Raw genomic sequence first — 13,714 nt, forward strand, 5'->3', positions numbered from 1 at the left:
CCATTATTAAATACTGAGTTTGAATTATTAAGCAGTAGAAAGTTTGCTAGGAATTATGTTAGAATAATCAACTTAATCTCAGTTATGCCAAAATATAATTGGAATGAAGGCCAATGTATGTGGAAAGACAGTCATTAATTCGGTCTCAGCTTGTTCATTTGTCACTTGCCTGGCAAAAATACACAAAACGGGAGAGGATGGGTGAGTTTAAGTCTCACGACTTTTAGCCAGGTTCTGTTTCAGATTAACAAATAGATTTAAGAAATTTTCCTAAAAGGCAGACATTTCAAGGAAAAATAAGACCTTGTCCTAAAAATCACTACTTAAGATTCATGGGGAAGATAACTAAGCAATTGATGAGTAAGATGGAGGACTCGGAGGCCCTTGGTTTCCCCTTCTCCTCCGGATGCACCAAATAAACAGCTACACACAGATGAGGTACCTCTGAGAAAAATCCAGAAACTAATCTAAAGTTGTATCAGGCAACTAAGAAAATACTGAAATGGGTAGGAAAAGCTGAGACACATTCATGCTGTAAACCCCTTTCTTGGCACAGGGCCTTCCTTACAATTGGGGGGGACCCCTGAAATCCCAGCTTCTCCCTGAGGAGTGACGGGTTTGAACCACACAGCCGCTCGAGAGACTGGCTTCCAAATCACCCAATTCTAAGTGCTGATGGGGCTCATCTGCTAGTCTCTTGGGACCATAGAAAACAAAGGGTTAGTTTTAAACAACTACCAAAATTAAAAAATTGACACAGGATCTAAGTAGACATTTATCCAAAGATGACATACAAAGGACCAACAGGTACAATGAGAGGTACTTGACATCACTGATCACCACGAAGCTGCAGATCAAAACCACAATGAGATATCATCTTACACCTGTTACAATGGCTATTATCAAAATAATAAAAAGATAACAAATGGTGACTAGTATGTGGAGAAAAGAAAACACTTGTGTAGTGTTGGTAAGAATGTAAATTGGTACAGCCATTGTAGAAAACAGGATGGAAGTTCTTCAGGAAACTGAAAATAGAACTATTACATCATCCAGCAACCCCTCTTCTGGATATATATCCAAAGGAAATGCAATCAGTACTTGGAAGAAATATCTGAACTCCCACATTCATTGCAGCAATACTCATAATAGCCAAGAAATGGAAACAACCTAAGTGTCTGTTAACAGATGAATCAATAAAGAAATTGTGAGATACACACACACACACACACACGCACACACATTCTGATTATTACTTAGACTCAAGAAAGGAGACATTGCCATTCACGAATACGTGGATAAACCCGGAGGACATTATGCTAAGTTAGTGAAGGTAGACACAGGAGGAAAAAAAAATGCATCATCTCATATAGACTCTGAAAACGTAAGATACATTGAAGCAGAGGGCAGAAGGGTGATGATGCAGGGTGAGGAGGTGGGGAAAATGGGAAAGTACTGGTCAAAGAGTACAAAGTTGCAATTAGGTAGGAAGAATATGCCTAGAGACCTAATATGCACTGTGACGACTATCGTTAATAATGTTGTTTTGAAGAATAGAAATATAGTAAGAGAGTGGATTTCAAATGCTCTCGTCACACATATAAAATGGTAACTACGTGAAGAGAAGATACATTAATGAGCTTGACTATAAAAATCATTTGAGTATACATATATATATCAAATCATTATGTTGTAGACTTTAGATATAAATAGATTCTATTTTTAAGAAAGGAGACAAAAAAATTAGAGCAGAGAAGAAAGAGTTGCATATCTTGTTCTTGATATTATTCCCTTCATGTCATAGTTTCATTTAAATCTGTTATTTTGTCTTATATGTAAAGCAGGATTTACAGAAATTGAAGAGTAGGTTTGTGAGCAGTTTGCAGAAAGAATAAATAGTTGAGGCATCATCAGCACACCACCAAAGGAAACCAAATTCCATGTTTTTTCAAAACAGATGTTTGGTGTTTATCTTTGCAAAATCGTGGCACGTCTAAATCTGATGGTGGGTTTGCTCGTGTTTGTTTTATCATCTTGCTTCATGACTTACCCAAATATTATAAAATTTCCTTCGTGTATATCAAATATGATATAATGAAATAGAGACGTTTGTATATTTTATTTTTTTCAAAGATTCCATCTATTTACTTGACAGACAGAGATCACAAGTAGGCAGAGAGGCAGGCAGAGAGAGAGGAGGAAGCAGGCTCCCCGCTGAGCAGGGACCCCCCCCCCCCCCATGTGGGGCTCGATCCCAGGACCCTGAGATCATGACCTGAGCCGAAGGCAGAGGCTTAACCCACTGAGCCACCCAGGCGCCCCGAGAAGTTTGTATATTTTAGACGTATAAACGTATATTTATAAATAATATAATTACATCTCTCTGAGTGTGTACACACATAAGTACTATTCCTGTAGATTCTGTTTTCCTAATGTCTGGTACCTGCTCTGGACTTTCTTGGCTAGTGCTTTAGTTTCAGCCCTTGACATTTGGCACCTTGACTGCTGCAATAGGTTTCCTTGCATTTCCATGCTTCCTTTCTGTACCCCAGCAATTCAACTAATACTAGAATGTCACTAAATATCTCATCTCCTTACTCACAATCTTCCCATGGTTCCTTATAACCTTCTACATGAAATTCATATCTCTTACCTTGGCCCACAAGATCCCTCAGCATCCAATCTGGACCACCTATGAACTTCATCTCCCCATCTCCCATCTCTCCCTAAATGCAAGCCCCAGATACAAAAACTTAAGCACACTCCTCACAGGTATCCCCTCGAACCTGTCACAGTAATTCATCTCTCAGTTCTTTTGCATGTATTATTCCTCCTATACGAAGTGCATTTCCCATCCTTCCTTGTCTAGCAAACTGCTATGGATCCTTCAAAACTCATCTCAAATGTCACCTTCTTCAGGAAGACTTCCCTATGCCTCAATCTGATTTGGATATTCCCATGGCACCACAGCCTCTCATTGTAGCATTCATCTCATTCCTTACATTTGGAGCTTGTTTCCCCAGGTAGACCATAATCCTGGGGCCATGGGGAATTGGAAGTGGACCATGTTGCTGAATCCCTGAATCCCAGCATACTGCCTGGCATAGGACATAGAGCTTAGTGCATTTTTTGTTGTTAAGTCAAATGGATAGATACTCTAAGAGAAGTTTGTCCTAGGTATTGATCAACTAAACCTTATTTGGTCATTAACATCTCAGAGCAGATTAACAAGGTGGAGGCTGGCTATTCCGAGAGAGAGGAAAGAGGTGCTGCCAGAAGATGTAGAGTTGCAAAGGTGTCTATAGTCAGCCATTCACAAGTGATCTTTTATACGCCTATTAGAGTGGTCCTGCCATTGTCAAGACCCACAGATTTTTGCTAACCTGTATAGCATTAATTCTTCTGATTCAGAAATAGCATTTGAAAGATGTTCCTCAAAATTTTATCCCATAGGAAGTAAATCCATTGTTAGATTTTTATACGTCATTCTTATATATTTTAAATGTTTGAAGAATTAGAATTTCACATACCTGGGAATTTTGTTTGTGGCTATGAGGGCTGTGTCTTTGTATAAGATGTTGGTATTTGGACAGTCAAGGGCTATAAAGACAATACCATCCTTGTCACTTTCAGATGGAACCAAACTGGACGTTGTGTAGAAGGGGTCTCTTATAAAACCCTTGAGTCTCACCGGTGGTGTGAGGCTTTCAAATTCTAGCATACACTTTCTCAATTACCACCTTGTCAGTTTAGCTTCATGTAAAGACATTATCTACTTTTCTACTACATGGAACTTATTTGGGAATGAGAATTCTGTGGGCAAGATGTGACTATCTGCTACATGTTTCTTCTCACCTGGCTACTCTTCCTCGAAGATCTCCAACTCCTTGAACATGTTTGCTGTTTAGCTCCTGTACTGCAAAATTAGTTCCTGTGGCCACCTGGTCTCGAGCTCTTATTTGGTCTTCCAAAACCTGTAAATTTGAGTGAAAATTCCCATTAATTTCCCATCACACATGATAAGAAACTATAGTTTAAAGCAGAGGCTATCAAATCGAATGCCTTTCCTAACTAGGCTGATAGTGTAAATGAGTAAGAGAGTCCTACATCAGAGAGAGGCAGTCCCTGCCTTACCTGAGGGGGCAGGGATGGCCTGATCCCAACAGACTGTTGCCAGGTAGGAATAATAGCTCAATAGTATTTCAACACAAGCCAGAAATCTAGACTTTATGTTAAACATTTCAATTTAAAAAAAAAAAGATTTATTTCAGAGAGAGAGTGAGCACAAGTATGAATGAGGGGAGGGGCAGAGGGAGAGAATCCCAGTGAACTCCTTGCTGAATGTGGAGCTCAATACAGGACCAATCCCCTGACCCTGAGACTATGACTGGAGCCAAAACTGAGTCAGAAGCTTAACCTACTGAGCCACACAGGCACCCCTAAATCTTTCAATTTTTAAAGATTGACATCTTAGTCAAAATCTTTTATAAACATGATATGGGCCAAATAAAACATATTTATTGTGCTGTAAAGACCCTGAGTGCCATTTAGCCATGACTGATATAAAAGTTTTTCCACAAAAACCTATTTCAGAATTGGTGGTAGGGTTGGAAAAAGGGATCTTTATATGGCATCAGGCAATACCCTTTACAGATTGACTCAGAAGCAAAGTGAAGCTAATACAACTAACACAAGCAAAATCACATGGAGTGAAAAAGATTAATTTTTTCGGTTTTTTAGAAAGCACGAGAGATGTGTGGCTTGAAGTGTGTTCAGATTTTGCCCTTGAGAATCCTTAGTCATGTCTTCAGTAGTTCTGATATAGAGCTGAGTGTCTCACACTACCAGGTTGGTGGTTCCAAGCATAGTAGTTTGAAATTTTTTCACACTCATATGTAAGTATTAAGTTAAAAATTGAAAAAAAAATCGACTTGTCCATTGACAAAATTTCTATATTACTTGACATTTAAACAAATTATAATGTGAAGCAAAGATATATAAAATAATTTGTATTTATCCATAAAAAGTGAGAGTATAAGATAAGTTCATGATTTAGGGAAATGTTTTAGTTGCCCTATTTGACCAGGGCCTGAACTATGTTTAAATTTATGTTTATGAATTTCTTTGAGGAAAAGGAGGATTTTTGTAACAAATGAATGATAGAAATTTTAAAGACCATATACAGGATCTTTTGGAAACTCGGCAGACTGAGAAGACTCAAGGGCAAATAAAATTTTAATTGAAAACATAGAAGTGTCCAGAACACTAGCTAGAGTTTTTTGTTTTTATTTGTTTTTGCATTTGTGTGGGTGTCTTAGTCCATTCAGGCTGCTCTAACAAAATATCACAGACTGGGAAGCTGCTAAAGAACGGGAATTTATTTCTCACGGTTCTGGAGGCTGAAGGTCCAAGGTCAGGGTGCCAGCATGGCTCCCCTCTGGTGAGAGCCCTCTTCTGGGTTGCAGACTGCCTGCCTACTTCTTACCATGTCTTCACGTGGTAGAAGGGGCTAGGGAGATCTGTGGGTGTTTTTTTGTTTTGTTTTGTTTTTTTTATTAGGAGGGCACTAGTCCTGTTCGTGAGATCCCCACCTCCTAATAACATCACACTAGGCATGAGATTTCAAAATGTGAATTTTGGGGGAGAGGGGAGAGACACAGACATTCAGACCAAAGAACAGATATTATTTGGTTTTGTTTTGGTAAAGAATTGCTATGAAAGGGAAGTTGCCCTACTGAACACAAACATATGAGACAAGGATAAATGCATCAGTGTAGCTAAGTAGATACGCATACCTAAATAGATCAATGTAATGTAATGAAGGCCTTGGTAAAGGTAAGAAAGAAAGGCGCCATCCTTGAGGCTCACAAATCAGTGAGGAGGGGGAAGAGTTTTACAGATGGTGTGGGATCTCTGGTTATTTATTCAGAAAACAATCACTTTAGATCCTTACCAACAGACATCAATACAGATTTTAGAAAAGTTGACTGAAAATATAAATAAAAGGTTACGCCATAAAAGTAACAGATAGTACAGGTGATTATTTCAGTTCTAAATGAAGATATTTTGATTCTTAAAAATAATGAGAGAAATCTCAGAGCAAAATATTGGAATGTTTAATCTTGCATAAAAGTTGATAGAAACATTGTAAATACAACTAAGGTGTAAACAACAAACTGGAAAAACATTTATAGTAAATGTAATGGCCAAGGATTTCAGTTCTATACTTCAATCAACACGGACTTGCTGGTGAAAGCCAATTAGGCCTATCTTTTCCCATCTTTGTGTTTGGTGTATGTGTGTTTGAAATCGATCACAGTGAGAGTATTTACACCATAGAAACAGGTAAACATGACAAACCAAGTTTTTATCCGCCAGAAAATATTTGACTGCTGGTTTTAAACATTTGCCAAGGTACCACCAACTATTATCCTTAACTAGTAAAAAAAAAAATCTCAGCAAATCAATAAGAATTAAAAAGCACTAAAACTCCAAAAATTAAACTGGCAAAAGGCATTAGTAGATGACTGACAGAGAGAATGTAAATGGTTATAGGCACTTTTAGAAAGTGGGGACGAAAAAAAAAAAAAGATCTCATTTCTATCCCATCAGTTTAGCAAAGTTAAAACAGCAAATCTCAATGCTGGCATGGGCACAGTGAAAAGGCATTCTCATATAATGCTAATGGAAGTGTAAGTAAGTATCAACTTTCCGGAAACCTATTTGGCAGCATGCATCAAGAGCTTTTCCAGTGTTCACACCCTGGAGTTCCACTTCTAAGAATATACACTATGGAAATAAGCTAAATACAGATATACACTTATGCAAAGTTACTTTAATATTAAGATAATAAGTTAGGAAATCATGGTGCATGCACCATGCAAAGAACCTTTAATGACATGTGAGAGTTTACATGTAATTTGATATTAAAACGGTGCTTATAATAATGTAGTCTCAGCCTGCAAATGTGGAAGGGACTTGATGAACATGACTGGCTGTTTGTAGAGATTGCCATTTGCTGGTGGAATTATGAGAATTTTTTGCCCCCAGTTTTTAAAATTTTTTTCTAAGTTTTCACAATAATTATAGTGAACAAGTACTGCTTTTATAAGTTGTTGGCGGAAAAAAAAAACACAAGAAAGCAATGTTATACATAAAATTCTTTTCTTGAGTTTAAATTAATTTTAAAATTTGTAATTAGCTTCCAGCATAAAAAACAGATAATTTGGTTACCAAAAGGAATAGCAACTTAAGCGTTACCATTATGGTTGTTTAAAAACTTTTCATCCCTTCCAAAGGCCCAAGTCAAGCTTCAGCTCACACTCAAACCTATCTTGCTGGTCAGTCTGCAAGGGCTGACCAGGCTAATGACTACATTTTTTAAAAAAACACCAAATAACCTCTATTTCTCTGTAAAGTGATTGGCACTTTACAGTCTTAATTATTTACTAAAGATAGCCTAATAGTTTCTTCTTGATAATTTTTTTAAAGATTTTATATATTGATTTGACAGAGAGACACACAGCGAGAGAAGGAACACAAGCAGGAGGAAGTGGGAGAGGAAGAAGCCCGAGCCCCCTCAGTGTGGGGCTCAGTCCCAGGACCCTGAGCTCATGACCTGAGCCGAAGCCAGACGCTTAGCGACTGAGTCACCCAGGCGTCCCAGTCTTCTTGATAATGTTTTAACTATGTTATCTACAGACTTTAAAATATTTTCTAATTCAGTTTACTACACAGACCAGTTCTCCTCATGTTCCCTATAAGTGCCAACCCCTTAAAAAGACTGCAAATATTTTGGGATTTTATAGTTTTTAGAAAATGTTTTTTCTTTTTTCACAGCTAATCTATGACAGTCAATTATTCTGGGAAAAGAAACTCTTAGCAAGATTTCTATTGATCTGGAAACTTTTCCCTCCTTAATGTTAAGAACATTTTATTGAGGTGTAATTAATATGTATTAAAAGGTACAAGTCAAAGTGTATGTCTGGATGGATTTTGACAAATATAATAAACCATGTAACAACCACCCAGATAAAAATATGGATCATTCCAGAAGCATTTTGTTATTTCTGAGAATGGTATTTTTTTTTTAATCACCAGCAAGTTTTGACTTTTAAATTGGTATCTTATTTTAACACTAGCGCTGTACTTGATTTTGTCATTATCTTAAAGGCAATGAGCCACTAACCTCTTGTCACTTTCTTAACACTGTTCTGCCTCGAAACACCTTTGACCACTTTGAGAAGTGCACTGACTTTTTAGGGATCAATTCATTATGTGCCAAATACCAATAAAATACCTTTTAAAAGTTCACTAAGATTTTTTTATAAAAACATGAAAAGAATCTTGGAGATTTAGATTCAAATGAGCACCTAAAAACATTATCTGACATACTGTTAAACAATTCTCTCTTCTGTTACAGAATAACATTAAATGCTTTTTGAACAGAATTTCCTTCTACTTTTTGGCATAAATGAGCAGTTGAAAAGTTGAACTGTTATCCTCTGGGGCCACTTGTTGTAATCATTTAAACTTAAGCTATAGTGACCCATTTCTATAATTGAAAGATGATACTGGTGGTTGATAATTGTTGTCAAGCAATGATGCCAACATATGGAAAATAAAGAACTACCTCAATATTTTGGCTGAGTTTTTTGACAATGCTGGTGATGGTCTGGATATGGTTTTCCAGTAGCTTCCTGGCGAGCAACTCCTCTTTTTGAAAGCCATGGGTCCCCTGAAGACAAGCAGAGATATCCTCCTTGATGCGGAAGGCTTGTTCAAGGAGGAACGCGATGGTGCGCTCCTGGTTGTTCAGTCTGTCTTCTAGCTGACTTCTCTGTGTGTTTGGAATCACAGGAAGAAAAGAATGACCCCTGGTCAGGAAAAGGAAACAACACCAGTGGCGTTACAAGAACGAGTTGGAGGAACTGGAAGCAGAACTTGGATCTACTCCAGTCTTGTCTCCCCTGTGGGGGAGTTTGGAACTTTGGGAGGACTCTAAGCACCTGCATGGTTAGATCCTGGTTTGCATCTCATCTAAGAAGATCTGACTTTGGCCTTACATTATGCGTTTTTCATGTCTCCTAAGAGGGAATCACTTCATACTTTACCCACCTATTCTAACAAGCTGAAGTTAGATCCATAAAAATTCAATGCCTGAAAATTCCACATTGAAGGGAGTGTTGCCTTCTAAGCTGGAAGAAATGATAGCTCAAAGGCAGAGATTCACAAAGGACTCAGAAGTTCAGTGGAAGAGTAAACACAGTGAATTAAAGGAAGAGAGCGAAAGGCTAGGGCTCTTTAGTATTAGGGTAAAGAAACATGCAAGATCCTGGTAGCCCCTACTGGCATGAATATATTCCTCTTCCCTTTCACAGATAAGCTTCTTGAAGGACAGGCTACTTTTGATTTGTCTTTTTAAAAATTTTCTTTATTGAATTTACTTTGAAAGGAAATGAGTTACATAGTTGCTCAGGGGTAAAATTTCTGGGTGCACTATGGTCTTGACCCAAATGCTGACCTAGCATGACTGTGGGCTTCCTATCCTCTCCCCCTCCTAAAACCTTGGAGGATCTAGAAAGGAAACTTAGAAAACTGTGAAAAACCCTTGTGCCGTGGGGGTTATTTTAAACTGGTGAATGTGTAGGGTGTCTTCTCCTCAGTCATTTTCTTCCTTTCTTTCTATCTTTCTTTCTTTCTTTTTTAAAATTATTTTTATTATTTATTTGACAGAGAGAGCACAGCAAGGGAGAGCAGCAGGCAGAGGGAGAAGCAGGCTCCCCACCGAGCAAGGAGCCTGATGCGGGGCTCAATCCCAGGACCCTGGGATCATGACCTGAGCCCAAGGCAGGCGCTTAACCAACTAAGCCACCCAGGCGTCCCCCCTCTGTCACTTTCTATCATAAGACCCCATTTCATCTTCTCCCCAACATTTGTCATTATCTAAAGTTATCTTACTTCTTTGTGTTTATTTTCTGCCCTCTATGGCTAGAATGAAAGCTTCCTATGGGCAGGGACTTTATCTAACTTGTTTTCCACATTGTGTACAACACTGAGAAGAATGCCTGATATGTAGTAGGTACTCAATACATATTTGTTGACTGTTTTTGCTTCTAGCTAGACTGTTCCCTTAAGGCTCAGTTGTTGGAAAAGGGCCGGGGGGGGGGGGGGGGGGCGGATGGTGCCATAAAGCTACAGGTTGGAAGAGCATCAAGGTTTACAAGTTTCTCCTCTTGAGCAGTAAAAAGCAGCCTCAGCCTGGGTGAGGCTATTCTTTCCTTTCACCTTCACATCTGAGGCACAAAGAAGGCTTTGTAAAGGGTTCAATTAAATTCTCTCTACCACTCATTTGACTCAAGTATACTCTTCTGGAAAATACCAAATGGAAATATATATATATATGTATATGTATATATGTGTGTATATATATATATATATATATCACACACACACACACACACACACACACACACACACACACACACACTCCATTCCTTTAAAACCCCAGCATGCTGACGGTGCTCCCCTGGATTGGCTGTGTGAGTCACAGGCAGAAGGGAAGAGGATGTCAGGCCCTGCGATGGTGACACATAGCCTAGTGGCAGACTGTAGATTTACTTGTGATCTTCCTTGAGCGAGTGCTTCTTTCTGGCCTCTCAACATTCTGCAGCCTAAATGTGCCAGTGAAAGAGTGTTTGCTTCCTAGTCTTCCATTCCACATAGACACTTGTGAATGACGTTGCATTCCTCTCAAAATTGAGTATTTGTGTACTCTTAGGTGTTCCCAGTGTGGCAGACATTGTCAGTGAACTCGCAGCCACCCCTCCCCCACCCCCACTGCTTCTACCTAATTTGGTTTATCCTCCCATCCCCCATGTCCTTCAGCTGGGCATGATAATCATGGTGGTCTCCTTCTTCTGGGTTGAGATGTAATTGGTTTAAGGAGGAGCATGTGAAACAATTCTGGCCAGTCTGGTGAAAGGAGAAACCTCTTGTGGGGTTTCTGGGCAAGGTTTCGTTGCTTTCAAAAAGAGATACATAAGAAGTAACTTTCCACTTCTTTGCTGGATGTTGTCATGTCTGTGTGTGGTGTCTGGAGCTGCTGAAGCCATCTTGTGATCATGAGGGAGAATAGGATGGCAGGGAGGAAGGATAGAAAACACCTGCTTAATGACATTAAGTCTCTACATCAAACTCTGGATTGTTAAAAATGTGAGCTAATCAACCATTTTGGCTGGAGTTTGTGTTATGTGTAGCTGAAGGCACTGTACATATACCTAATAATCTACCAATAGAAATGACAGTTGAAATAAAAATGCCAGTCAGTATTTTCTAAATGTCTACTCTAGTCCATGCTCAATATATAATGGTCTGTCCCACAAGGAACTTAGTCTAATTCAGTGTTTTTCATAAAGAAACTTGAATTAGTACCATGGGGGTGGAGAAGGGAAGGAAGTTGTTACAACGAAGATTCCTTGGCTCAACCATAGATGCGTTCGATCATCACCTTGAGGGTTGGGAGGGTCACCGCAAGAATATATGTTTTAAATAAGCACTTAGATGTTTCTAAATGTCTTCTAAATGTTGAACATCATTGATTAAAGACTGGTTAAAGGAATCAGTGAACGATATATAAGGCAGAATATAATGAAGTGCTGATGTGTAAAATAGAGACTATGAGCTCTCAAGTCATGTGGATAGTCAGAAGCAGTCGGCAAGGTGGTAGACAAGATAGACCGAGGGTAGAATATGGGTCCCGCTATTTACCAACCAAGTGTTCCAATTAATTCATCCTTGCATGGGGCCACCAGGCCTGCTAGGCTGTATGGTTGTTAAGTTCGGGATGGTTCTTGTGAGAGGCACAGGGTGGGTGTGATGAAACCAGAGAGCTGCAGGGTTTTGAGGAGCCCGTGTTTTCTCATGCTTTGGGGGGTGCTATTGGCCGGTGTCAAGACTGTATCCAGAGAGAAGCATGAGGAATCAGACCGAAGCCAGCAGAGGGCCAGCGTCTCAGATGCCAGTCTGTGGTCCTGCCTGTCATGATGGGCTTTGAGGATGTTGCCATTTGCCCACTGAAAGAAGCTTCTAGGGAGGGCAGCACCTCGTGCTATGCAAGTATATTTTCCTGCAACCCCAGGGACAGTAACTGACTTTATGATTTCTTCTACCTTTTAAAGTTTTTTTTAGAAGTTCTTTTACACCTAAATGGAGAGCATTCCTTTTTGTGATTTCTTTCTTTCTCTCTTTTTAAGATTTATTTATTTATTTATTTGACAGACAGAGATCACAAGGAGGTGGAGAGGCAGGCTAGGGGGCTGGGAGGAAGCAGGCTCCCCACCAATCAGAAAGCCCCGACTCTGGCCCCATCCCAGGACCCTGGGATCATGACTTGAGCCAAATGCAGAGGCTTTAACCTACTGAGCCACCCAGGAGCCCCTCCTTTTTGTGATTTCTTTTCATGTGTAACGTTTTGGGGATTTAAAATTGGGGATTTTATTATTTATTAATGATGCCTAATGAAGCTCTAGATCATGCTCTGTTTAGTTCTATTTACATGTTTCCTGCAAGATAAACATAGAGCTTATATATTTTCCCACTTCCATTACCGTAGCAAAAGAGAAGACTGTTCTGCAAGTGAGCTTTCTAAATCAACCACCAGAAAAACGCACATAGGAACATTCTCAATCTTCGAAGAGAGATTCCGGATACCATGGTTCAAAGCATCAGGTCATCCAATGGTTAAAAACCTAATAACAAGATGTGGCCACTAGGGTTCTTTCAGTAAGTTAAAAACCAGAACAAGCCCGCTGTTTTTATTAGTGTGTTCTATCAGTGGGACTTCCACCTAAATTTAACTGTGAAAACAAAGAAATGACTGAATATTCCAGGCTCGTCCAGATGGAGTTACTAACCACAGGAGAAAGAATTCCCAGGGGGGCCTTTTCAGAGAGGTATTTGGGCTTTACATAAATCATTGATTATGCAGCTGACCACAGAATCGGAACAGATTTTCCACAGACTCCGAGTTCTATTTCTCTGCAGTTCCGTGTGACTTGGACCAGCTGTGCTGTGGCTGGCAGATGCCTCAGCACAGAGCCTCTCACTTCTCTGCCTGTTCTGTTCTTGTGAATAGAGCACTAAATTTACTCAGGAGATTCTGATAAACATTTTGGCAACCTGTAACACTCAAGAGACAAAAATGGGAGAGTCGAAGGCCTTTTCTAGAACAATGAGGAGCAGAACTGAAGAAAATTTTTGCCTGTGTGTGATCCATTAGGACCAGTTGCATTCTTGGTGCCTAGAGGCCTGCAAACGATGTACATGTAAAGTGACATATTAAGGAACATTTTTGATGCCTCACAAAAATAACCTGTAAGCGATTGTGGAACAATGAAACTGAAAAGACGTTTTCTGTAGTTTCTCTTGTTGCTTGTTTCTGACCAGATGGATTTTGGCTGCTAAAGAAACCTCATTGCTGAGTTTTACAAAATACCAAACGCTCCAAGCCTGTAAGGGAGGCAACTCCAGTTTCATGGGTACAGTCTGGGAAGGTGTAGACCAAAGCCAGTGGGAGGCACCGGCTCGAGGTCTGCAGGGAAGAGCCTGGAAAGGACAGGACTCTAAACAGGGACATAGCTGAGAAGAGACTGGAGAAGGAGACTGGTTGTGGCTAATTTCTAGTGAAAAGTTATATACATATGAATGAAAAAAA

At 39.5% G+C, this 13,714-nt stretch overlaps 1 protein-coding gene across 1 annotated transcript in view; it reads right to left on the reverse strand.

The window, feature by feature from the left end:
* The window catches only part of FAM81B (family with sequence similarity 81 member B), a 54,949-nt gene that overhangs the window by 27,064 nt on the left and 14,171 nt on the right, over nt 1–13,714 (reverse strand). Inside the window, exons 5-6 of the mRNA XM_046001146.1 lie at nt 8,633–8,876; nt 3,856–3,974 (exon numbers count right to left, since the gene is read on the reverse strand). Of these exons, the coding sequence (XP_045857102.1) occupies nt 3,856–3,974; nt 8,633–8,876 (363 nt within the window). The remainder of the gene's footprint in view (nt 1–3,855; nt 3,975–8,632; nt 8,877–13,714) is intronic.

The sequence above is a fragment of the Meles meles genome, chromosome 3 (genome assembly GCF_922984935.1).
Source record: "Meles meles chromosome 3, mMelMel3.1 paternal haplotype, whole genome shotgun sequence".
Classification (NCBI taxonomy): domain Eukaryota; kingdom Metazoa; phylum Chordata; class Mammalia; order Carnivora; family Mustelidae; genus Meles; species Meles meles.